At 44.5% G+C, this 27,703-nt stretch overlaps 1 protein-coding gene across 1 annotated transcript; it reads right to left on the bottom strand.

Moving 5' to 3' along the window:
- BNC1 (basonuclin zinc finger protein 1) lies at window positions 1-27,703 on the bottom strand. The gene is given in 5 exon segments (XM_065906883.1): window positions 1-682; window positions 5,092-6,956; window positions 9,300-9,535; window positions 10,581-10,680; window positions 27,605-27,703. Coding segments are annotated over 5 exon segments (2,982 nt in total).

The raw sequence follows: 27,703 nt of genomic DNA, 5'->3' as shown, positions 1-27,703 counted from the left end.
TTACCGCAGGTGACTAGGAGAGGAGGTGAGGCTTCTGTGCAGATTGGGGTTCTGGCTGTGTCTGTTCCGACTGCGGACAGATGAGAACATGGTGTTGCAGCCGGGGACCTTGCATTTGTGCAGCTGGCGGAGGTGCACGGTCTTGTAGTGGGCCCGGAAGGTCCCCTTATTGCTGTATGTCTTCTGACAGAGGTGACACGTCAGGGGCAGCCCGGAAGGCAAGCTGGCAAGGCTCTGGTCAGCCTTCCCCATCAGGACGCAGAGTGGGTAGTCCTCCCCGGGCACCAGGCCTGGCCCATCACAGTTGCCGTCGCAGTCCTCTGTGAGCACAGCGCCCTCCTCGCTGGCCCCGTCTGAGTCCCAAGAGGAGTGGCTGCTGCTCTCTGACTTCACGCTCGAGGTAGTGCTCAGATCCAAGACGGTGCCCTCGCTGGGCAGACCAGAGGCGTAGCTCTGTAGGCCGGCGCTGTGGACCTGGGCTAGCGGGTACACCAGACTGCCCATCCGGCTCATCCCCTTGAAGATGACAGACGTCTGGGAGGCTTGCGGTGTGAAGGCTGCCTCCTGGTAGGCCTCCTGGGCTGTGTCTTTCAGGAGGTAAGCTGCCCGGAAGGGGTCTTCGCTGCTCTCCAGAGCTTCTTGGGGCAATACTTTCTGGTGGAGGTTTAGGTTTGAACTGTGTCTACAAGAGTGAAAAGCTGGTTAGCAATGGGTAGGGCTGTCATTGTTGTTTTAAAGACAGTCTTCAGTCTGAGTAGAGACACTAGGCAGATACCGGGAAAGCTTGTGGCGTGAGGGAAGTGATGCTAAGGGGCTCAGGATGCAGCGCCTGTGTGGTGGACACTGCCCGCTGCCATCCACTGCTTGTCCCAAGCCAGCATCTGACCAGGGGAGTTGACAGAATGTGTAGTTCTCTTCAGCTTGCACAGTCTGACTGACATGTAAGTTCCTGCACTTCATCTTGAGAGAATGGCTAGACTGCTTCAATTAGGCCCATTCAGCTGGGACACTGGAACCAGGAGATCCCAGAAGAAAACTGGTCACAAACAGTAAGGAACTAAGCAGGACTTTATTTCAATGAAACCAGGAGACAGGCTCTTCCAGAGCTGTACTGTCCCAAAGAACGGCTACTCATAAGCAGCTACTGAGTGCCTGAAAGGTGACCAGTGTCATATACTGGAATAATATTTTGAATAGACTGAATGATAGGAAATACATTACTAAATTTACTTGTTTCTTTTCACTTTTTTAATGTGGCTACCATAAAATATTAAGATTTCCTACGTGGTTTGCATCGTGGACTAGAGCATCTGAACAAAACATCACCATATGGAAGGTCTACAGGTGAGAGGCTAGAAGTGGTATATGTGTGTGTGAGTGTGCGTGTGTGTGAAATTTAGTTCGTATTTGCAACATTTCACTATATACCAGACAGGAATTTTGCAAGTGCAGCACTGTGAGCACACTGCCAATCACCCACCCAATGGTTAGTCCTGAAGGGCAGATAATAAGTATCCATTATGACACATGCCTTTTACTCATAATATATCATTTGGATGTAACTTGTCAATCAATGCTGGCCTTGCTCAGAGATCCCCTAACTTCTGACGAGCAAAAATACCCCTTACTACAGGGCATAATCTCAAAGGTGATTGCAGAATTATTCTGAGCAGGGAACATACCTCCCCCAATACAGATCAGGATGCGTACCAGGGTCAAACTGGGAAAAATATCCTCACCAAAATAACAAGAAATCAGATTTTCTCTTCTAAATCTCCAAAGATGTCTCTGGTGGGGGGGCAGGGGGGGATGTTACGCAAAGTGCATGAAATTTGTTACTCAACTTCTTTTTAATCCTTGTATACTTTCTTTTTGGGGGACATAATCAGAATTATGCTCCCAGATCACCCACTTTGCAAGCAGCTCTTCTCCACTGCAACTCTGCCCTGTGATTATGTCAGCATCCTGGGTTGAAGGGGCAGGTATGTCTCGGCAGAAAACCAGACACTAGACTGACATATAGATTCCAGGATATACAAGTGGTCAAAAAAGGGTCAAACACATTTACTGGAACCCCGTACAAAAAAGTCCCTGATGTAACAGAGGGAACCTCTGGGTCCTGTGCTTAGCTGCTGAGGATTCTACGAACACCAAACACTAACATGTGGGTGGCCCTCTCTCTTCCTTAACCATCCTGAGGGCTAGATGCACTTTCCAAGGTGCCATGTCCCCTAAGGTCAGTGACAACCACATCTGCAAAACCCCGGGACCACGTGCTGGGCTTTCTGCTTCCAGGACTTTGCTAACACTGTGCCTCCTGCCCAGGTCTGCATTTCTTCACTTAAACCTCAACCTCCCACTCCAACTCTCCCCTCCCCTGCTCCTGACTATGTAGATTAGCTGATACCAGTGGGTTTCAAAGTGTGACTGGGTACCCCGAGTGGTCCCTGAGATCTTTTCAGGATGTCCCTCAAGTCAGACTCGTCTCATAATTATACTAAGACATGATTTTCCCTTTCAGCCTCATTCCCTCACTGGCGTGCATGTGTGTGTGCTAAGTCACTTCAGTCGGGTCTGACTCTTTTCAACCCCATGGACTGTAGTCCACCAGGTTCCTCCGTCCATAGGATTCTCCAGGCAAGAATACTGGAGCAGGCTGCCATGCTCCTACTCCACGGGATCTTCCCCATCCAGGGATCGAACCCCATGACTCTTAAGTCTCCTGCACTGGGGTTCTTTACCACTAGCGCCGCCTGGAGTGGTATTCCAGAGGCCACATGACATGTGACATTTCAACAGACTGAATGAAGAATCCAGTCATCGTCTACTAAAGATATTAGCAAAATGTAAAACAAAGCCGCTTCTCACTAAAGTTCTTTGTCCGGAAAATGTAATTTTTCATAAAATTGTAATAAATTAACTTATTAAGTGATGTGGTGTACATATTAATTTTTTTCAGTTTTAATTTTTAATACAGTAAATATTGATAGATATACACCCAAACAGACACAAGTTCCTGAGGTTTTAAGAATTTGTAAAGGGGTTGTGACATCAAAACTTTTGCAAGTGGTTGGTTTAGACATAATGCCATGTAAAGATGGTTTCCAGGAAGCCAAACCTAACTTTTCGAGGAGTTTGGTGAGATACCCTCCCATGCCCATTACAGTCTGTATCCCCCACGTTCTAGCAGCCACCATGGTCAGTTGTAATCGCCCGTGCACTGCTGCCTCCCCACGGGCCTTTGTGGGCAGGGAATGTGTCCAGAGCACCTAACACAGAGGTGATTAAACACTCACAGGCTAAGTACCCACAGTGCTGTGGCAGTCCCCTTAGTGGGTCCTAGGAAGTGCTGTGGGCAGTAGCTGTGGCTTGAAGACAGGAAGGCAGCTGTCCTCACAGCAATGCAATTCTCATCTCTGACTCAGAAAAATGGTGGTGGACCTGGGACTGCTAGCCAATTCCTGTTCAAGATGGTATTGTTTTAATCACAGATCCCAGGGAAAGTGCAGTACCAATTCTAGATTACTAGAATTAGTGGTTTACATTTAGCATGCGAGTTGCTTTCCTGTGGTGTGGGGAGGAGGCTCGCATCTCAGACTGATCCAAAAACAGGAAAATATTAAATACATGAAGAATAAATACAAATAGTATCTTAAATTCAATATGCCTTTAACTTGGCAGATGACATAGGTCAGAACAGTATCATAAATAACAAGGATAATCTGACTGACAGGACTATCCCTTCTTTGTAACAACAGCTTATTCATGAACAAATTCTTCCCTCTAAGGCTGGAGGAGGAGGACCAGCTCACTAATTAGGTGTCCTGGAGGTTGGGTGCAACATCCAGAAACGGAAACAGGAATTTTAACAAATATCACCCCTGCCCTATCCTCTCTGCTTGAGACAATGAGTGTGTTCTTAGGAGCCCTGTCCAGGAACGTGTGTGGGAGTCTACACCTTTTCGCCCTGTTAATAAATTAGGGGCTACAATTTGGACTATGGCAATGGGGGTGTTGAGCTGCTTGAAATAAAGCTTGTTTGGACAAATGTTAACATTTTAATGTTCTGTGAACCATTTAGCATCTCTAATGCTGCAGCTGAGGGCTGGTCTCATCAGAGGGTTGGTTCTCTCCCTAAAGCCTCCTGGTATCATTTTTCAGTAAGCCTCTTCTTCCCTTTAAAGGTTGGGGAGGAAGGCGACATGAAGCATGGTTCTGCGACCCAAGTTTATCAAGAAAAATAAGAGGAATGCCAGTGCTGTGTGACCACAGTGATGAGGGGTACTCGATCCCCTGGCAGTTGGAGAGCAGTCTGATTCTGTGTTGTGGGGTCATGAAAACCCAGCATCGACAAGACCTCTCCTCTTTCAACTACATGTCACAGACATGGAAATAACCTGTTAATTGCCTTTACTCTTTAATAACTCAATATTTCAGACATCTTCAATCAGGCAGTTATTCTTCTTTTCAAATAGAGTGGTTAATTAGAAATCAGAGAAAATGCTTCATTCTGTGGAGTTCAGTTTGAAATGAAAGTCAGACAAGTTTTGGGAAGCTATGATCCTAACGTGAAAAGCTCCCTGCCTCCCTTGCTCCTCTAATGCGTGAACTAGTTCATAGTTCCTGATATCCCAAACCACGGGGACCAGATGTGTTTCTGAATCCAAAATTCCTCAGGCTTTAGAAAGGCAGAGTGATGCATTCACTGTAATATCACGGTAATGTCCCCATAAGAAATCCATTAACATTTCTGTACTGAATATATACAAAACCCCACACAAAGGGAGACTCTAAAAGATCAGGTAGTCTCACATCATTTCATGTCAGGTCTTATAACTAAATGAGTTTAAACTCTGGAGCCGAAAACGCAGGGACCTGGATCTATAGGACACTCTTCCACAGACCATGGCCCCTGGAATAGCTCAGTGTCCCCTGGGAACTTAGCAATGCAAACCCTCACATCCGGTCCCAGACCTGCTGTGACAGAAAGAGCTCCGAAGTCTGCTTTAATGACCCTCCAGGTGACTCAAGTGCTTATTAAAGGTTAAGACCCACTGCCCTGGAAGCAAAGATCGCCACCAGGTGTCTTACCTGTCCCTGCTCCTGCGGGAGGGGAAAGTGGCCTTGCAGCCCTCCACTGTGCATGTGTGCACTTCCCGGGCGTGCATGTTTTTCTGATGCATCTTCACGCCACAAGCGTTTTTAAAGGTCTTCTTGCAGATGTCACACTGGAAGCGATTCTCCTCCTTCGACCTCACTGATGCTGGCTGACCCAAGTGCTCCGGCTCTTTGGAATCTTCGAAACAAGGGAAAGCCATTCCTTGGGTGGACAAGGCACCAAAGAGCCCCCCGGCCAGCAGGTGCTGCTGCAGTTTGATATAGTCAGGAAAAGGCACACAGGGCTCCACCCTGGTGGTGAGGTGAGGTTCACGGCCATCCTCCTCCGCGTCCCGTGGCACAGTGTTCAACACTGACTTCTGCCCCGTCTCCCTCTCCGAGTTGTGCGTGGCCTGCTCAGGAGCCTGGCGGATGGCTCCACTGGACTCAATTCCTGGCCCGAGATAGCAGGGCCTCTCTTCCTCAACGCGAGGCCTCTCGGAGCTTCCTGCTGGCGTGTGCAGCTCCTCTGGGGCTCCGTCTGACTGGGGGCTGCAGGTCTCCAGCTCATCTTCGCTGACCACCTGCAGGGGCATGTCTTCATCAGAGCTCAGAGGCTGCCTCTTCTCGTCTGCTGTCTCCACGGCCTCCTTCTCTATTTTGATGGGCATACTGGACTTGCGGGATTTCTTCTTGGGCAGGGTGTCGAACGGCGTTTCATTGGAAGTCAGCTGTTCCGGGATGGACGAGGACAGCAGAGGGAGGGAGGGCAGCATCCCGGGGGTGTTGGCCAGCTCGGCCGGAGTGGCTGGGCTGCGGTAGAAAGGCAGGACTGGCTGGACAGTCTTCAGGTTGGGGAAGAGCACCCCGTTGTGGCCGAGGCTCGGGAAGGTTGGCTGGCTCTGGGGGTCTTCCAGGGCCCCAGCATAGCCAGGGAGAGGCCGGCAGTCTGGAGGAGTCACCCCGAGGCCTGGGCGCTTGGCGCTCTCCGAGGCAGCCAGGGTCAGGCCGCCCCTCAGGTCTTTGTCCCTGTTGTTTCTGTTCATGGGCATGTGCAGCCGGGGGTTGGGGTTGGCGCTGTGGCGGTTGCGGCTCCTCAGGGAGCTGAACACCATGTTGCAGCCTTCGATGGTGCACTTGTGCTTGATCTTCAGGTGCACGGCGTTGTAGTGGATCTTCAGCGTGCCCTTGTCATAGAAGGTCTTCTCACACGCTGTGCAGAACACCCGGCCCTTCTTTGTGCCGAGGCTGCTCCTCTCGGGCTTCACTTTGGCCTCGGGGGACAGCTGTGTTCTCTCGAGCTTCGTGATGATGCTGTATGAGCTGGAGTCGCTGAAGTGGGTGCTGTCTTCCTTTTTGGTGACAGCATCGGGACAGCTGAGACACGGATCTTTTTCGACATGAAATGGGGTGGAACTGGAAGTGAGGAAGCTGCTGTCAGGGAAGGCTCCGTGGACTTCCTGTTTGGGGTCCTGGCTTTGGTCTTGACTCTGCTCCAGCACATAGGGGTCAGGCAGTGACCCTATCAGTGCTGGGGGCAAGGGGTTGAAGAACTGGAAAGGCAGCATGAAGGTCATGTTGTTAATGAGGTTCTCGAAGGGGTGGACACTGCTGGGGTTTCCTTTGTCCACGGGAGCGGGGAGGCTGGCACTCCGGTGGCTGCAGCTCTCAATGAAAGCTCTGATGTCAACATTGGCCGTGGAAGGTGGGATGACAACCGACTGCTCTTCTTTCTCCTGAATTGCCATGAGCTCAACTATGGACTTGGTCTCTCCAAAGCGAAGGAACTGCTGTAAGGTGGCCACCTCCTCCTCACTGGTCATGATGCTCCAGTGATCCAGCACTTTTCCCGAGGCATCCTAAACCCAAACCAGAATTTAAAGGGACAATTAATTTACTGTTCCTTACCCTTCCCAGGTGGCTCAGCAGTAAAGAATCTGCCTGCAATGCAGGAGATTTGGGTTTGATCCCTGGGTCAGGAAGATCCCCTGGCGTAGGAAATGGCAATCTACTCCAGTATTCTTGCCTGGGAAATCCCACGGACCGAGGAGTCAGGTGGGCTACAGACCACGGGGTTGCAAAACATTCAGATATGACTGAACAACTAAACAGCAACCACCACAACCCTCTTCTCTAAGAAAGGACTCATGCCGTGTAGTTAGGGCCTCCACCAGCATCATGGGACACTTTTATATATATTAGAAAAAGACACCCCTGGGAACACTGGGCTCGATGAGTTCAGCCCTCACTTACCCCACTCTCCTAGGAAAGAAACTCTCTGTGGAAAAATAAACTGTACAAATGTTAGTGGTGGTCCAGAAGACAAATAAAATTATATCACTCAAGTCTAAGGGAAGTTTGGTGAATATTTTCCATCCTATTTCAAACCAATTGGTAGTCTTGCATTAGGAATAATAATTTTCTCCCACTAAAATTAAAATATGTATCATTTGAGCAACAGTAACTTCTTTATCCAAACAGTATAGATGGGAAATCAGGCCTAGATATAGCTCAAGTATTTATTTGCTGCAGGTTGAATGATCTTTCTCAAGCAACTAACATCAAAATACAAATGAACCTGTATTGATCTATTGCCTGTGTTCACAAAGCAGAGCAGTAATTACACTGGAGTGTTGGAGATTTTTCAAACTCTAGCAAGACCTAACTTTTCCCAAAACTACAATAAATATTTTATCACAGAACATGTATTTGATGGCCTACTGAGATTTTTCACAGTGCATGTAAGAGTTTTGAAGATGATGAGGAATGTAACATCATAAATTTTTCATGTGCTGGAGGTTCAAGGTAATTGATTCCATATTTTTAATCCTAACACTAGAAAGCAAGATTATTAGGATCATTAAATATTGATCTATGTCATAATGTAAAAGCATAATGCTGCTCTACATAAAAGGTGGTTTCTGGCCTTCGGGGTTCCACACTCGAGGTGAGCCAACAGGGTTCCAGAGGAAGCCTGCAGGTGTTGTCAGAGTCAGAGAGTGGAGTCACATTTCAAGTCTGCTGCATGCAAACTGAGGGACTTCAGCAAGATCCAGAAGCACTCAGCCTCTGTTTTCTCACCTGGAAAATGGGGATAATCAACCTACCTTGTGAGATGACTGGAAGAGGGACTAAGTCAGTAAATGGTTGTTATTTGTGCTTGTTTCAAGTTTATAGCTGAGTTACACTGAATGTGTGTGAGTCTTGGAAATACATTCATCTGCCCATCTCATTGAAATTTTTATCAAAGTCAGCTGACGTTTTCTAGCATAGTGACAGGGAAGAAAATGCTGTAGCTATTTCCTATGTCAGAGAAATCCAGGAAACATGTTCTTTGCCTGAGAAAATACCTTGATAGCCTCTCTGGATAGGAAGCATAAGGTAGACCCCTAGAACACAAAGAGAGGTGAAACTACTCTGCAAAGGAGAGAGATGAGAGAAGGGATGAAAGGCACAGGATGATGGAGCGATGCAGAAATGAGGCAAGAAGGCTGGAAGAGAACTGGTAGGAGAGACAATAAGCAAGAGCACGCCCACAGAACTATCACAAGTCATCGGGGCCTGGGAAGGAAGATCAACAGTGGGCAGAGGGCTTTAAAGGACAGGAAGGCATGGGATAAAATTGGAACTGTCTGCTGTGCCTTTCTGCAATGTAAGTTCCTCAACTCCACACCTCAGTAAAACTGGAAACCAATGATGTCGTATGGATAATAAAAGAAATGGAGGCAGCACCAAGGATGGGGCCAACGGTTGACTGTATGATTGAGTGTGCAATGTTGGCTGTGCAAGCTGGCAAGTGAAACCAAAATCAGAGAACATTAATGCTCTCACTCCCTGAAGTCTAACAGATACCAGTGTCTGTGTGCCCAGTCATGTCTGATTCTTCGCAACCCCATGGACTATAACCCGCCAGGCTGCTCTGTCCATGGGATTTCCCAGGCAAGAATACTGGAGTGGGTTGCCATGCCCTCCTCCAGGAGATCTTCCCAACCCAGGGATCAAACTTACATCTCCTGCATTGGCAGGCAGGTTCTTTACCACTGTGCCCCAAGGAAAGCAATGGATTTCTCTCAGAATGTGAGATAGGCTGAGGCCAGGAGGAATGACGATGAAAGGGAGGGATGACTACCAGCAGCTGGAGCACTGGTGGCACTGCATTACACCTGTCCGGCTCTCAGGGAGTGGCAGCCACATCCCCGTACCTGCAGCACATATCCTCGGATGTAATCCTGGAGGGTCCAGTCCAAGGCGTGCAGGATCTGGAGGACTTCGTCTTGCTTCAGCACACTGAAGAGCCGGTCCAGAAGGATCTTCAGGCGGACAGGGATGGCCTGGGTCCCGTACAGCATGAGGCTGCTGATGTCGAACACCACGTTGGACTGGACGATCTCCACCTGGCTTGTGGGGTACACGGCGGGGATCCTCAGCTTACTCAGAGCTGAAAAAGGGATTTGAAAAAATGTTGTTTTTCAAGATTCTCCCTTTAAGAGAAAAACACTGCTTGGGAAGTAGGCGAAGGGTGAGCTCTCAGTTATTTGTGCCAATGGAAAAGCCACAAATAAGCAAACAATTAATAATCTTAATGGCTATTTGGCTCCACGTTATTCACAGGAACCTCTAAGATAAAATGGAGCACCCTGAGAGGCCTCTTTTCCCCCTTTCCTGTGGCGTGCCTAAGGAGTAAACAGCCACAGGTAAGGACCGCACCTGGGGAACTGGTAAAAATGAAGGCGGCAGGTGTGTAATCAAGAGGATGGAAAACCAGGAAACACAGGTCTTGGGGGAGAACCTGGACTTGGAAGCCCTCAGACTGGGGTGGGAGCCCCTATCTGCCACCCTCCAGTTGTCAGGCTCGGCAACTGAGTCCATGCTGTCCAACACAACAGTCACCAGTCAAACACAGCTGTTCAAATTTAGATTTACATTAATTAACATTAAAAAAATAAAACTAAAAATTCAGCTCGCCTGTTGTGCTAGTCATTTCAAGGGCTCGTCGCCACATGTGGCTGGTGTAGTGCTGGGTTGTCAGGTTTAGCAAATAAAAACACAGGAAGTTCCTGTTAAACTTGAATATAGATTTCAGATAAACAACAAATAAGTGGGATATACTTAAACCAAAAATATTAACTGGGATATACTTAGGCTAAAAAAATTACAGTTTAACTGAAATTCAAATTCAACTGAGCATTCTGCTTTTTCATCTAGCAACCCTGGGCTAGAGGCTACTTACTGTATATGCACAGACTATTTCTTTCATTGCAGAACAGCCCTGAAGTACCGCTTTCTACATCTTTAGAAGGCAGTGGATAAACACTTTTCAGAGTTAAGATCCAAAGAGATAACATATATAAAGCTCTTAGCCTGTTTCCTGGCACATAGCAGTAACTTCAGAAGTTAGCTGTCTTTCGTGGATATTAAACCCGTTCCTGAGTAACTGCGTTATTTAGAGGAAACACTACAGGCCAAGACAGGGAAATGGTTACCATGCGCCACCCATCCATGTCTGCACTGCTCACACTGACGGTGGTTGATCTTCCCTGGTTTGAAGCTTTGGCAGCTGCAGTTCAGAGTACAGCCTATAGCCTACAGGAGAGAACATGGGGACACCGGGCATGTTAGCGATGTGTGGAACACACACAGCATCTACAGAACAGAACGCATTCCTCCACTGAGCAGCACTGGCTGAATGACCTGTGCCCCCTCCATGCCAGGCCCAGACATGCTACTGTCCCCTGGAAAGAGGAGCAGCTCACCCTGGCCCTGGAGACAGCAAACACACTACACAGATATTCCACATGCAAGGATGGGTTACAACCCTAGAACTCTTTATAAGAAAGGATTACAGGCACGAAGGAGATATCCTGCTTATTATGGAAATGGCATGAAAAGGGTGTAGAAGAGTCACATTCTCACTAAATCTATAAGTTGACCAGAACAGCAACCCAGAAAGGGATAATGGGGCTGCCCTGAAACAAGTAAATGGGAGAATGATCCGAACTGAGAGTAATGCACATGTGTACTTCCTTATTCCCTCCCCCAAACAGGGCAGATGCTGAATATCAAGACAAATCTGAGGACATGTAATGGCTGACCACACCAAGGATCATTCCCTGACTCTGCTGACTGGACTGTGTGACTGACAGCCAGACGCAGGCTGGACAAGCCCTGCGTCAATGCCCAGGTGCAGGTTAAGGTGGTGGGTGTGGCGTGGGGGTGTGGAGTGTGCAAACATACGACTGAAATAGAAGATACAGATGTATGTGTCAACAAAGTTCTAGGATTAAGAACAGAGGTTCACATATATTTTTAAGATGGATTTCTCAAAAGGGGATAAGAAGCCTGAGGAATGTAATCTATTATTAAAGAGAAAAAGCTCTCACTGGAGCTCTGTCAGTGAGATTTCTGGGAGGAGGCGCTGGGTGGAATCGTATAATTCAAGAGAGCTCGGACAGTTGGGGGGTGCCTGGGTGTTTGCAGGCATGAGAAAGCCCTATGACTGGGGGTTTAACTTCCATGTGACAATTAAGGGACTGTGTGGCCTTGTGTGTAGACAGGGAAGGGGAGAATCTGGCCGAGGACACATTAAGGAGTATATCAACTAGTTTTCACTGAAAAATCAGTTGTTGGTGGGATTGTAAAATGGTGCAGCCACTTTAGAAAATAGTCTGACTGATCCTCACAAACACAGTTACCTTACCACCAACTGATTCCACTTCTAGGTTTAAGCCCAAGAGAACTGAAAACCTATGTCCACATAAAACTTGTGCCTGAACTTTAAAATCAGCATTATTTACTATCCTCACAGTGGAAACAACCCCCATATATACTGATCGATGAACAGATATACAAAATGTGGTATGGCCATACAATGGGATATCACTAGGCAATAGGAAAGAATGAAGTACTGATACCTGCTAGAATATGTGTGAACTCTGAAAACATTTATGATAATGAAAGAAACCAAGTACAAAAGGTCACAGGCTGAATGATTCTACTTACGTGAAACTTCAAGAACAGGCTAATCCATAGAGCCCTGAAGCAGACTAGTGGTTACTGGGGTTGTGGAGAGCAGGTAGGATGAGGAGCTAATGGGAAAGGGGTGTTCTTTTATTGTTCTCATTGTTTTTAAAGACAGCTTTAAGTTGAGACTATATTAATAGTTCACATATCATACAACACCCATTTAAAGTAAACAAATGATTTTTAGAATATTCAGAGTTGAACAACCACCATCACAATACAATTTTGGAACATTTCCATCATCCCCCAAAGAAACCCTGTGAACAAGTTTATGATAGACATATGCTTTCATGTCTTTGGGATATATTCCTAGGAGTGGAACTGAGGGATTATATAGTAACTCTATGTTTAACTTTCTGAGAACCCCCCAAACTGTTTTTAAAGGTTTATTTTCCCACCAAGTGCTCAGTGGCCTTCTGTGTGTCTATTCAGATCTTTTGCCCATTTTTAAATTGGGTTGTATTTTTAGTATTGAGTCATAAGAGTTCTTTATATATGCTAGGTATAAGTCCCTTACCAGATATATGAGTGGCAAACACTTTCTCCAATCCTTGGATTATCCTTTCACTTTCTGCATGATATCCTTTGAAACACAGATGTTTTCAATTTTGACCAGTTTCTTTTTGAGGTAATGGAATGTTCTAAAGTTCTTAGATAGCAGTGATGTTGCACAACTCAATGAATACAGTGAAACCACTCAGCTGAATTTTATGGTATGTGAATTATATTTTGATAAAAATATAACTTTTAAAAATCAGCCCACTACACTATTAGAATGGCTGAGATCCATAACACTGACAGTATCAAGTGATTGTGAGGATGTGGAGCAACAGAAATCTCATTCATTGCTGATGACAACGCAAAACATAAAGCAACTTTGAAACTCAGTTTGGTGGTTTCTTACAAAACTAAACACACTCTTACCACACAATCTAGTAAACTGCATTCCTTGGTATTTAAAAAGCATTGAAAACTTATCACACAAAAACTGCACATGGATGTTTACAGCAGCTTTATTCATAATTTCTAAGATTTAGAAGCAACCAAGATGTCCTTTAGCAGGCAAATAGATAAATAAACTGTGGTATGCCCAAACAACAAAATATTATTCAGCATTAAAAGACATGAACTATCAAGCCATGAAAAGGCGTGGATGAAAAGTAAATGTACATTACTAACTGAAAGAAGCCAATCTGAAAAGACTACATACTGCATGATTCCAACTATATAACATTCTGGAAAAGGCAGAACTATGGAGTCAGAAAAGGCTGGATTAAAGCTCAGCATTCAGAAAACGAAGATCATGCATCTAGCCCCATCACTTCATGGCAAATAGATGGGAAACAGTGGAAACAGTGACTGACTACTTTATTTTTGGGGGCTTCAAAACCACTGCAGATGGTGACTTCAGCCATGAAATTAAAAGACGCTTACTCCTTGGAAGAAAAGTTATGACCAACCTAGACAGCATATTAAAAAGCAGAGACATTACTTTGTCAACAAAGGTTCGTCTAGTCAAGGCTATGGTTTTTCCAGTAGTCATGTATGGATGTGAGAGTTGGACTACAAAGAAAGCTGAGTACCGAAGAATTTATGCTTTTGAAATGTGGTGTTGGAGAAGACTCTTGAGAGTCCGTTGGACTGCAAGGAGATTCAACCAGTCCATCCTAAAGGAGATCAGTCCTGGGTGTTCATTGGAAGGACTGATGTTGAAGCTGAAACTCCAGTACTGTGGCCACCTGATGCTAAGAGCTGACTCATTTGAAAAGCCCCTGATGCTGGGAAAGATTGAGAGCAGGAGGAGAAGGGGACGACAGAGGATGAGATGATTGGATGGCATCACCGATTCAGTGGACATGAATTTGGGTAAACTCCAGGAGTTGGTGATGGACAGGGAGACCTGGTGTGCTGCACTCCATGGGGGTTGCAAAGAGTTGGACATGACTGAGCGACTGAACTGAACTGAACTGAACTGATGGAGACAGAAAAAAGACCAGTGGTTGCCAGGGGCTTGACAGGGGTTGGGGAATGAATAGGTAAAACATAAGAGGGCACTGAAAATGTTTTGTACGATCATATAATGATAGATACACAATGTTGTACATGTTTTTCAAACCCGCAGGATATACAACAAGAAGCAAGAACTCTGGAGGTTAAACTATGGATTTTGGGGGTGATTATGATGTGTTAATGCTGGTTCATCAATTGTTATCATCCAGTGAGGGATGTTGAAAATAGGGCAGGGTATGCGTATGTGGATGTAGGGGTTATATGGGAAATCTTTGTATTGCGTTGGCCAAAAAATTTGCTTCCATTTTTTGGTAAGAAGTTACCAAAAAACACAAACAAAGTTTTTGGACAGTGCAACACTCTCCTTTCAAATCTTCTGTGAATCCAAAAGTGTACTAAAAAAAAAAAATAACATCTTTTTAAAAAAATCAGTGACCTTACTTAAATACAGGTTAAAATGGCATGATTTGAATGTTATCTATGGTTTCTTTTGGATTACAACGGGCCTGAACAGAAGAACTAGACAGAGATTTTCAGGTGAAAGAATAGGCTGCTGATAAATGAGGTGTGCAGCAGGTAGCGACGCTGTTACCTAGTCCCGTCAAGAAGTTATGAAAAAACAGGAGATCTAGGGGAAAAGGGCTTCGCTCTGTACTAAGTCACAGACTATAACACAAAGAACTGCAGGTGATCAGAACAGTCTCTCACTCTAATCATGCATACATTCTCATCTGGGGTACACCATCCCCAAAAGGTGAGAACTGGTCTATTCTTTTTACGTATAAAGCACACACATACAAACATAAACAGATATACAGTATATGGTGTGACACTAAAATCTCATTGGGGGAGGCACAGTTAGGAAAATAATTTCTAAAGTCTCCTTAGATGTATGTGAGAGTGAAAAATGAAAGGTTGAGAAATACTGCTCTAATGAAAGACACTATATTATTTTTTCATTATAGAGTTTCTACTTGTGTATATACATAGAAAAATGTATTACATACATAAACACACACATCTAGACTCATATACACATAATTATATAGTTATCTTGGCTAGAGGTTAAAGGATAAAGATGAGTGATGGTTTAATTTCTATTACACACTGTCAAAATTTAGAAGAGCATCATTACGTTAGTTTGTCGCATTCCTATGTCATCCAGCTTCTAAACTTCTGCAACTCTCTGAACATCAGCTCACAGGTGAACCAATCATCTATATTCTTTTTTTTTTTTCACAGATCTCACACTAAGCACTAAACTTCTGAAATATTTCACCACCTACATTCTACAAATATGACTGTCTTCAAGGAAATTTTTAAAAGAAGAAAAGTTCTTATTTTGGATAATGTCCCTCAAGATGCATTCACTCTTTAAAAACAAGGTATTTGAACTATACAAAGTGAATTCACATTTTAAAAAACAGGACCTATCTGAATCAGAGAAAGATGTCCTTGAGCACACACCTCCTCTACTCCCTAAAGAGTGCTTGAAAAGCTCACTACTTTGGACCCAGCACATCAAAACTATAGAAGGAACAATTCCAAACACATTTCATAGCTTAAGGTTGAAAGTAATTTTTTCTGCATCTCCTGACACCTAACTCAGGGTTTCCCCAGCATCACAGACATTCTGAGCTGGGTAATTCTCTGTGATGGGGGACTGTCCTGCACATTGTAGGATACTGAGAAGCACCCTTGGCATCTACCCACAGTAACACCTCCCCTCTTCCCCAGTTGTGAAAACCAAAAAGTCTCCGGACATTGCCAAATGCCCCCAGCTGAGACTCCCTGATCTAACCTGACTATTCAGATACAGAAGCTTCTAGTTTGGGGCCTGAATTTTAAGCAGCTTTATTTATAATTCCAGTGTGTGAATGCTGCTTTATAAAAAAAAAAATCATGTAGTTCTATATGAACTTATTTGAATAAGGTTTAATAAAGCTCATTAAACATCGATGGAAATACATCTCAGAGGAATTATTTATGAACTAAAAAAAGCTGATTACAGCATCTAAGAAAACTTCCAATATTAAAGTCTTTGGGTTTTTCCACCCATTTCAGAATTCCATGATGTAGTTGAATTATAGCACTATTATCTAAAGACAAATTAGAACTCCTAGAGTGAAATCAAACCAAAAATTCTAATTACAGGACGAAAAGTACTCATGTAAATCAAAATGGAAAACTCTTAAAACTTACATCCTTTCTTTTAGAATTCTGATACTTGTTCCATTCTTCAGAAACATAAAGCAGATGTTTACCACATTCTGAATTCATCAAGGCATGATTATGCTTTTTACGCACTCATTTTAATCAGACTATTTCTGAATTGTTATTAGTCACTTTGATGTGCTACAAATCAACATTCAAAATTCTGGCTCGCTTTTCTGTCACTGTCATTTGCTCATTCATCCACCCAGAAATTACTGACACACCTAGCACGGGATGGATGCTTTAGTTATTTGCAGTCTTGGGGTGGTTAAGTCTGGAAAGTTATGACCTAGCTATTAGGTAGATTTGAGGGCCCCACTTCCTCTCCTGGATACCTGTGATCTACCTTGAGCATGGCTAGACACTGCCATGGGCCTCTTGTCAGAAAGGGTGACTGCAGTTCCTAGCAGCAGCCAGAATGGGCACATGGTGGGGTGCACGCACAGACATCCACTGCTGGACAGTGTGGGCCTTTGATGGGATTTGAATTATTGAGCTTGAGAATAGAAACTACCCACTTCAAAGCTATTTTCATCTCTAGTGCATGCAACATTTTCATATCACTGAAGATAAATTCAGGGGGATACTCTTGGGGGACCAGATGGAATGGGTCAGGGGAAAAAAAATCACAGAGGACTCTTGGGGTTTCCAGACTCATGATACTGACCATCTGAGGGGAGTCATTTGTAATCTGGCTCAGGAACAGAACTGAATTGCATACCAACCAGACAGCTTTGTAGCATCAAGTTAACCTGCCTTAATAGTAGCCACTAGCCACATGTGGCAGAAAAGGCAATGGCACCCCACTCCAGTACTCTTGCCTGGAAAATCCCTTGGACGGAGGAGCCTGGTAGGCTGCAGTCCATGGGGTCTCGAAGAGTTGGACATGACTGAGCGACTTCACTTTCACTTTTCACTTTTATGCACTAGAGAAGGAAATGGCAACCCACTCCAGTGTTCTTGCCTGGAGAATCCCAGGGATGGGGTCGCACAGAGTTGGACACGACTAAAGTGACTTAGCAGTAGCAGCCACAAGTGGCTATTTAAAAATTAATTAAATGAATTCTTTTTAACGGCTGAGTAATATTCCATTATACAGAGTGAAGTAAGCCAGAAAGATAAAGAACATTACAGCATACTAACACATATATACGGAATTTAGAAAGATGGTAACGATAACCCTATATGCAAAACAGAAAAAGAAACACAGAAGTACAGAACAGACTTTTGAACTCCGTGGGAGAAGGTGAGGGTGGGATGTTTTAAAAAGAACAGCATGTATATTATCTGTGGTGAATCAGATCACTAGCCCAGGTGGGATGCATGAGACGAGTGCTCGGGCCTGGTGCACTGGGAGGACCCAGAGGAGTCGGGTGGAGTGGGAGGTGGGAGGGGGGATCGGGATGGGGAATACGTGTAACTCAATGGCTGATTCGTGTCAATGTATGACAAAACCCACTGAAATGTTGTGAAGTAATTGGCCTCCAACTAATAAAATAAAATTAAAAAAAAAAAATAAATGAATCAATGAAAAAAAAAAAATTAATTAAAATAAAAATTCAGTTTTCTAGTCACTCTAGTCACATTTCAAGTGCTCAGGAGCCACAGGTGGCCAGTGGCTACTATACAGGACAGCAGAGACAAGAACATTTCCATCATCACACAAAATCCTACTGGACAGTTCTGAGTCCAACGGTGAGACGAGCTACTCTTCCAGCATCTGTCTGTCCACACAGTGGCATTTGTATGGAATAGGTGATCTCATTCAGTCTGCACTGCCTCACTGTGGGGTGGGAATTATTCTCAGGAAACTTAAATTTATGGAAGATTTGTAATCTGCACAAGGTCACATAGTTTGTGATGGTGATTATTTATCATGTGTGATGGACTGCAGTAAGCAGTACCTATAAGCTATCTCATTTCTTACTACCATCCCATTTTATAGATGAGGAAGCTGAGTAACTTACAGGCTACTTGAAAGTGGTCTCAAATTTGGATATTGAAGGCAGATTATATCTTGGAATATCAATATTTGGTATTAAACTGCATTTGTATTTATGGTTTCATTTAATCTCAATGGCAACTATAAGGATACTAAAGTTTCGCAATGGTAAAGAAACCCCATTCACTGAATAAATATTTATTGTTTATGAGCCAGGCTTTCTAAACTCTGGAGGCTAAAGTGTTGAATGAGAATGGTTAAGTCCTTGCCCTCAAGGAGGAGGGAGACAGAATAAACAAGTAAACAAATACCTTTTCAGAATAAGGCAGGTGCTATTAAAGACACATGCAGAAAGCTTTGCTAGCAATTTTCCTGGGTGGCAAGGGGAGGCGGGGTAATGCCTTTCAAACAGGGTCATCATTAAAGGCTTTTGAGGAGACGACACTTGAACTGAGTTCCAAGGGATGGCAAGGGGCCAGTGAAGAACTGGAGACTGAAGGCACAGGGCAGAACAAGTGCAAAGGCTCTGGAGCATGAAAAGAGGCTGGAGGTGTTAAGGGAACAGAAAGGGGCCAGGGAAGCTGGAGTGGAGTTATAACGTCCACGGTAGAAAAAGACAGTCAGAAAGGTGACAGAAACCACTCTACACATCTCTTGGGGCAGGATCTCTTGGGACAGGCCAAGGAGTATGGATTTTGTCCTGAGTCTAACAGTGAGTCTTTGAAAAAAGTATGAAACTCTTAATAATATGGTTTGCCTGCTAAAGTGACACCTCTGGATGCATAGCTGGGGAAACTGAACTCTTTCTTGAATTCCTTCTCATTCATACTGAGCATCTTTCCCTGAGAGACACTGCAATCTACAACTGACCTCAGTCTATATCTTGCTTCCTATTGAGTCATACAGCCTTCAGCTCCATGTCTTGGAATCTTTGACTATAAAGCAGGCTGGATATCTGCTCCTGCCAACCTCTGAGGCTGATCAGCCACATTAATGAGGATATACAGATAGAGGGCTGAAAAGACCAAAGAGCATAGCAAAACTGCTGCTGCTCCCAGGCCTACAACAGATCTTAGGTCCTCTGGGCTCTGATGATCTGACTCCGCACAGACAGAGCTACTAAAAATACTTATGATAAAGACCACCCAAAAAGTTGTCCCATAATGAATCATCCCTGAAAGAGGCAACAAGACAAGTGAAACTCCAAACCTCGTGGCTAGCATTGGGTCTGCTATTCCGTAAGCTTTCCAACTAGTATTAAAAGAATAAGGAATAACCAATGAGAGAGCTGCACCATGCTTATTAATTACAGACACACATCCAATATCCTTTGCCTGATCTGCTTTGGTAAAGAATCTGCCTGTAATGCATGAGACCCAGATGTGATCCCTGAAGAAGGTAATGGCAGCCCATTCCAGTATTCTTGCCTGGAGGATTCCCTGGATAGAGGAGCCTGGCAGGCTACAGTCCATGGGGTTCCAAAGTCCAGTTAGTTGTTCATGACAGAGTGACTAACAGTTTCGGTGGCCAGATCACTAAGGACTGACTGACGTGTGTAAGTATAAATTGTTGGGTAGAGGTTTACAGAAAGCTCCTTACAGATGGGAGCTGACTCAGCTGAGGGACTTTTTTTTGCCATTCTTCCTTCTTTCCTCTTGGAACAAGAGCATGATGCCTGGACCTCACAGATGCAAACATGAGCCCAACCTTGAAATCAGGCCCTAAAGATGGCTGAGCAGAAAGGATGGCAACTATTATTTAGGAGCTTTTTCACTAGCAGCCAAGTGCCATTCCTAACTTACACACTGATCTTCCTATTGACTCTTGAAAGTCCCTTGGACAGCAAGGAGATCAAACCAGTCAATCCTATAGCCACTGGAAGGACTGATGCTGAAGCTGCAGATCCAATACTTTGGTCACCTGATGCGAAGAGTTGACTCACTAGAAAAGACCCTGATGCTGGGAAAGATTGAAGGCAAAAGAAGAGGGTGGCAGAGGATGAGATGGTTGGATGGCATCACCAAGTCACATGAACTTGGGCGAACTCCTGGAGATGGTGAGGGACATGGAGGCCTGGCATGCTGCAGTCCATGGGGTCACAAAGAGTTGGACACGACTTAGTGACTGAACAATAACTTCCTATTGACTATGGAGAAGGCAACATAAAAATTATGTAAAAAAAACTGCTATTAATAGTAGAGATCACTGAGGCCAAGTTTAGAGTTTATGGTCCTCTCTTTGAGTGTGAGATTCTCAGGCTGGGCCAGAGTCTCAGTTCTAAGAATCATAATTTTCCAACTTGAAATCAAAGGATATGGTCTGCTAAATCACAAATCACTTTTTAAAAGTCACCAAGCTTTGGACGAAAAGTGATTCAGGTTGTTACAAACTGTATTTTTAAATGTTGAATATAGACAATTGCTTTTCATATGTTTTGAGTCCTGGAAATCTACACTGCATATCAAAAACTGCCAATCTATAATATAAAACATCTTCTAAAGTGGCTGGACCACCCTTACTTTTGCGGAGAGGACTTCTTTCTTTTCATTTACAGTGACAATGTATTTCCATTCTCTCCTGGCTACAGATCTAGCCTTCCTGGTTTGGAAAAATGCTTGATTCAAGGGTGGGAGATCTCTACCCCACTGCTCTTGGCCTCTTACACACATTTTGTACTTCTACCTTCTCTTACTAGAATTGGCTTTTGTTGTTGTTGTTCCCTACTTTCCCTCCTGCCATTTCCCTCTAACTTCATCCACTTTCCATTAAGTTTTTCTAACACATGCAAACCCACAGTTACAACTAGGATTCTGAAAGTAGTATCATTGTTTGCCAGGTGTCCCAGGACAACTGGGGTGAAGGGAGAAGAAACCCATGTGGTCCTTTTGTGGGAGGCAGTTTATCTGCTGCTGGCAGCACCACACTGAAGTCCACCTGGAGAACCCTCCATGGGCCAGAAGTGCATCGTGCCATCGTCTTCCATAGTAGTTTGACAAAATGCAACCAAAATCTTAATGAATTGTTGCGTGTTTTTTTTTTTTTTGTCGGGGGCGGGGGGGTGGTTCTCATTATTTGTTTTTAACACATCTACCATGTACAGGTAATAGGTAACAGTGGGGAGCCCCAGGGAGACAGGAGGAGGAACTCCCGGTGTCTGCTCTAGGGGAGCAAGTACATGGCTTCATTGGCAAAGGAAAACCATGCATCCTGGTTGACCAAGAACTGCTGAACAGAGAATATGATTTGCTAAAAATTAGTGTAAGTCATTCAGTATTACCAGAACCCAGGAAATTCAAAAGATAGTAAAAACAAATGTAAAACTCATTGGCCATCTTTCGAGGATGCTACGGAACCAAAAAAATGATAAAAAAAAAAAAGGAAAAAAAAGTAAAGGATCAAGCATGCATCCTTTTTTATACAAAATGTAGTGCAGGGCAAGCAAATGGTTGATGAGGCAAAGACTCTTTTTAGAGTATTTCAGTGGATAAATAAATGAAGAATTAGAATACTAGCATTCTGCAACTCAATGAAAAGACACCAACCAGGTCACTTGCCTCAGCATTGGAGGATAGATACTACTACATATGGGTGTTCTTGCCCCAAAAGTTCGAATCTGAATTAGATCAAGTCTTTTGGTACAGTAGACACAGGAATGCTTAAACATTCCTCACAAAGATACCACAAGGATTGTGTGACATCCTTGTGTGATATCACAAGAAAACAAAACCCCAAATCCAGGCTGGGGAGTACTCCATATGACAAATGACCCAGCTTTTCAACAGGTAAATTGCAATGAAAAAAGGAAAACATAAATTTGTAGATTAACAGAAACAGTTTATGGGCCTTATTTGAATCCTGATTTGAACAAGTCAATGATAATATAAACTTCAAGAAACAATTGAAGAAATCTGAATACTCAGAAATTTAACAACATTCCAAAGTTATTGTTAATTTTTAGGTGATATACATTCAGTATACTGCATTTCTTTAAAAAGAGCTTTTTATTTTAGAGCTACATATTAAAATATTTATGAATGAAATAGTATGAATGTTCAGAATTTACTTCAAAGGAATTCAGTGTTGATGACGATGATGGAAATGGGTAAGAGAAACAGACGAAATGGGATTGGCTCAAAGTTGATCACTGTGGAATCTCCAAGCACGTATCACCAAGCATTCTTAAACTAATCTAATTTTGCTTAAAATTCTGAACAGCAAAAAGTGAAAAAAATGATAAGTCAAGATTCCACCTCTCCTGCAAATTTTAGTTTTGAGTAAGATGGTGTAGAGGGAGGGAGCAATGTTACGTAAAGGCCAGAGGAGTCTTCATGCTCTCAGCAGTGTACGCAAGAAACACCACAGTCCTAGGTAAAAAGAAGGCTCACCCTGAACATGTGCGTCAGGCCCAAGAGGCTGATTTCTGTCATGGGCAATGAGAGCTGACTTAGAAAGGCAAAACAGGGTGGGGGTGTGGGTGGGCTGTCCAGATGGGCAGCCATGAGTCTCTCTCCTAGGTTCATGGAATCATCACGTTCTTAACAATGGGAAGACAAGCGTTTACTGTGAGCATGGTTGAAAGAGGGATGTGAGAAGCCTCAGAAACGGGAAAGGTGGCATCTGCAATATAAAAACGACACTGAAGGAAAACTGACAGAATCTGGCTTCTCACTGCAAGGATGGGATGAAAAGAGAGGCTGGTCAAAGAAGACTGAGAGGGTGGAGAGGGGTCTGGCAGAGAAAAGGGCAGGTGGGAGGTAGAACTCAGGGAACAGATGTTAGGCCAGGTCTACCTGTGAGTAGAAAGCATGCGTGACATGCTTGGAGTGTTCTCTTGCTACTCAGTTCAAAGAGGGAGATGGGGAAAATACTTGTTCTTTTGATCTCTATAAATCAAAGTATAAACTCTGTGCCAAACTAATTTAACAGCTGTGCCTTTTTTTCTTAAAATTATTAGTTCTAAAAACAGAAAATATAAAAAGCAGAAAAATATGCAAATAAGACCATAGAAGCCAAACCAAATATTTCTTCTTTTAAAAAACCACAACAACAGCAACAAAAAACTATAGTTATATAAATGATAGATACATTTTTTTCTCCTTTATGTTTGAGAGACCTCAGTTGTAATCTTCAGAAACCTCTGACAAAAAAAAATGGAAGAACGTTATTCATATAGGGAACTTCTGGACACAACCATCAAAACCTAGGGAAAAAGAAATAAAAACCAAAACCAACAAACAAAAAACACATTTACACTTCAGTATAATTCTAACTACACAAACAAAGCAAGTTCACCCTTTCTGCTGATGCAAAATAATGATGAAATTATGAACACTACTAAGTAAAATTTTGCAAACCTTTCAGGGACTTAGTGAGAACTAGATTTTAAAGACTAAATATAGTAAAAAAAAAAAAAAAAAAAAAAACCCCAAGATTTTCCAAATGAAGTTTTTAAAAAGATCAGATTTACGTATGCCATCCTGACCACTGTCTTAACACTCAGCATGGTGTTATTGTGAAAAAGAGGTGTCTGTATAAAAATTTTATTCTCGTAAGGAGTAATGAAAGAAATAAACAGAGGGCTACAGAAGGAGAACAATGCTTCTGAAAGCTGATGCAGAGTTGAAAACAACTCTGATGTTCGCTAGCACCTACTGAAGGATCACACAAAGAATCTGTAAGAGTAGACAAACTAATATAACTCTGTGAAAAAAGTTAGCAGCCTGGATTAAGTTTACTTGAGACAACCATTTCCTTCCACCTAGGCTGTTTGGCCTGGCCTTCACAACATTTTATTTGTCTCTCTATTCTCTCACATTAGTTAACTGAAATTATCAGCCCCCACCCGGCAAGGCAGAATCCTCCTGTGATACATTAGGCTGGTTTATAATCATCAGTCCATGTGTGGACTGGAATACCAACAGCTGGTTTGCTTATTCATGCGAAGTTTGAGGAGACCCCAAGTTGGACCCTGGCGAACCAGGTCTATTCTGTTTAGACCCACCCTTTTTGGATAAAACAGGCATGTGTCAGAGTAGGGAAATGGGGCTGCACCGTAATCTTGGAATTTCCAGAATTAGGAAAAAGGGCTTCAAAGAATGACAAGAGCAAATAAGGTTTTTCAGGTGGAAACCAATGTAAAAGAAAACAAAAAACAAAAAACACCAAAAAACTCTTTCCAGATGCCTCTTCTGTGCAGATTCAGTTATCTTTAACATCTCCCAGAAAAGTCATCAAAAATAAAATATCTAAATAAATAAAATTTCAAAATCTATAGACTGCTCAGAATAGTAATTTAGAAAATCTATTGACTCTCTAAATCTTGATCTCAGATATCAAGAAGATGTGCTGCTCAGCACTGAGATTTCACCTTAGCTGTGGTATTTCTCGTTCTTTTAAAACAGGACTGTTTCTGACAAAAGTAACTCATTCTAAATGACATCTGTAGAGGTGAAAATTCACCCCGGGGTAAAGCACGCTCCTCCTGCAAGTAATTTACCTTGTGGAACCTTCAGGGCAACTCTTTAATGGCCACTGTCAAAATAACTTCTAAAGCCATACACAAAAACTAAAAGACACCTATACCCCTCACCCTGTATGCTGTGGTTTAACTGTACTGGCAAACTGAACTTTTCAAATGTCTTCTCATTCATACTTATCCCTAGGCGTTCATAAATACTAAGTGTATGCTTAAATGACAATTATGATTTGTTCCACAGGGAAACCGATATGGCTCTTCTCACCCAATAGGTTGGTTCATCCTTCTTTCCAAGCTGAGGTAGAGAATGCTGGCATGGGCTTGGGACACAGGCCTAACTGCTGCATGGGAGAGGTGTGAAAAATTAAAATAATATAAAGGTAACCCTCTGTGCAAACTTTATGCTTCTACTGCAATAACTCCATTTGGGTTAATATGCCTAGTGTGAATTATAACCAGAACAGACAGATCATCATTCCACATTCCTGTAGATAGCAACAGCCAAATCACCACTTCAAACTCATTATACTCTCTGATTGAAGGAGAAGCATGTTGCTAAATCCTTACTATTCTGAAGGGAATACAACAATGGACACAGATGATATTCCAAATTAAATTATGCAGATGTCTGAACACGAGTTCCCAAAATATGAGCAGTACTTGTGCTAAGTGAAGATTCCACCACTTCTCAGCTTTTAGCTACAACATGTTCAACCAACTTCCTTGGTGAAATTAAAGTCAGCAAACTTACAAGGTGAGAAATCAAATAATGACACATCTTATTCTTTTAGGTATGTCACAAAGGATAAAGCTATTTATCAAAATTTATTTTAGCAAAAGAGGTGGCTATCTTTCCATACCTATTTAAAGTAAAAATCAAATCCTGGACAATCCGTAACATTTGAAGTAATGTTCTTTTACATGATGCACAAAAGTTTTATTTTGACATATTCAATTTAAATGAAATATTAATAAATACATGAAGAGATTTGGGGACAACAGAAAAGCCATCATATTTATCACCGAACAAAACATATAAGCACGTATTTGCAACTAAGAGTCCAAGAAATCTTATGAAAAGATGCTATGAAATCCAACAGCAAATTAAAACAATAAGGAACAGAAGGACACCAGAAAAAGAAATGACCTGCTAAATGCTGTTTTTCAATTCACTTACTGTCAAGCCAAAATCTTTGTTGCTTTGATAAGAAGAATATGCTTTTTAAAAAATGGTTGCTAAAACTGCTCTATCAGTCCAAAGCTGTAGGAACACATATTTTCCCCTACACACACACACACACACACACACACACACGCATACACACCCCGACAGGGATTCCCAGGACACCAGCGGGGCCTCTTTTAGGCCCCTTAAGTGTTAACAGCAGAGGCCTGGCTGCGACCAGGCGTCTGGCCCCATTTAAACGCCCTGTCTTCAGAGGGCTGCGGTGAGCACAGCCATAAAACGAGGGGACATTACTGAAACTTAGCGTGTCTGATCCTCCCCCCAACAACACACAACTTTACTCATACAATTAAGGTTGCTAGTTGGCATTCCATTTAACTGTCAAAGTCAGACCGGTGGCAGCCCCGCCGCCACAAAGCGATGCCTAAAATGAGAAGAACATGTTTCTACACCGCATTTGAGAAAGTATGGCTCCGAGCTATGCGCTGATTAATATCAGATCTCCTCCTTCACTAGCCGCTCTCGACAATCTTGTCACATCTGGCTGACAAATCCTTAGGAGTTTATGCAAAGCCGGGCGGCCGCTAGGGCTCGGGGTCTGGCCCGAGGAGCAGCGGGGACCACGCAGTGGCCGCCGCCCCCTTCTCCGCCCGCGGGGGGTCCCGGTTCACCGCCCCGCGGGCCAGGACCCTGCTTGGTAGCGCGGGAGGCGGGCGGTCGCGGCATCTCCGGGCCGGAAAGCCGAGGGCGGCCTGGGATTCTACACCGCCGCCGGCTCCGCAGCCTGGTCCGGCCCGGTCACCCTCAGGTAGTCCGTCCCCCCCAAGGGCCAGAGCCCCGTCTGTTAGGCTCGGACGTGGAAGCACTTGAGCCCGACCCCGATTCCCGAGGCTGCGGCCACATCTCGCGCTGAACCGTTCCGCGCACCCGGCAGGTCAACTGGAACGTTGATAAAAACCTGATCCTGAACCCTCGACTCTCTGCTGTCCCGGGAAGCCCCCCGACCTGACCGCTTCTCCACTTGTACTTTTGTACAATAGACTCCCACCCCCATCCAACCACCCCATCCCGACAGGAGACCCCGTCACTGCCCCTCGCCCGGCTCCGCAATTCTGAGGCACTCGAAGGCACGCTCAGTTCTCCAGAAACAAAATCCAGGTGAAAAACGGTCACTTTAAAATAGCAGCTGTGTAATTAATTCTGCGGTAAGAGCGGTTGAAACAGTTAGTCCCAACGTCCTGGACCGAACAGTGGAGGTGCTGAGGGGGCGCGAAAACGCGCGCAGGGAGGACGCGGCCGCCAGTTCCCTCCCGACCCCGCACTTTCGACGCTTCGACGCGGCCCCGGGGACACAGGGGACCCGCCCTCGCCCGCCGACCCCAGTCGCACACCCGGAGCGCGTCGGGCGGCTCTGGGGCGTCGGGCGGAGACGGGTCCAGGCGCCCCCACGGGCTCTCCCCGCCGCGGAGACGCTCCCTCACACCCGGCCCCGGGGAAGGGCCGCGCCACCGCCGCCGCCACTGCCGCGCAGGTGGCCTTCGGGGAGGTGGCCCGGGGCGCGCCCCCGAGAACCGAGCGGCCCCGGATCCGGGTGGCGTTCCTGCCCGCCCCACCCCGCGCGCTGAGAGGGCCCCGCGTCCGCGGAGGGCGCCGTGCTTACCTCGGCCATCCTGCGGCCGCTGCAGTGCCGGGGCTACCGGCGCGTGTCCCCGTCCCGGGTCGCCCCGCGTCCGCCCCAGCTCGGCGGGCGCCGCCTCAT

This window comes from Muntiacus reevesi, chromosome 15 (genome assembly GCF_963930625.1).
Source record: "Muntiacus reevesi chromosome 15, mMunRee1.1, whole genome shotgun sequence".
NCBI lineage: Eukaryota > Metazoa > Chordata > Mammalia > Artiodactyla > Cervidae > Muntiacus > Muntiacus reevesi.
Note: the sequence above shows the minus strand (reverse complement) of the source record. Positions and strands in the feature narration are given on the sequence as shown.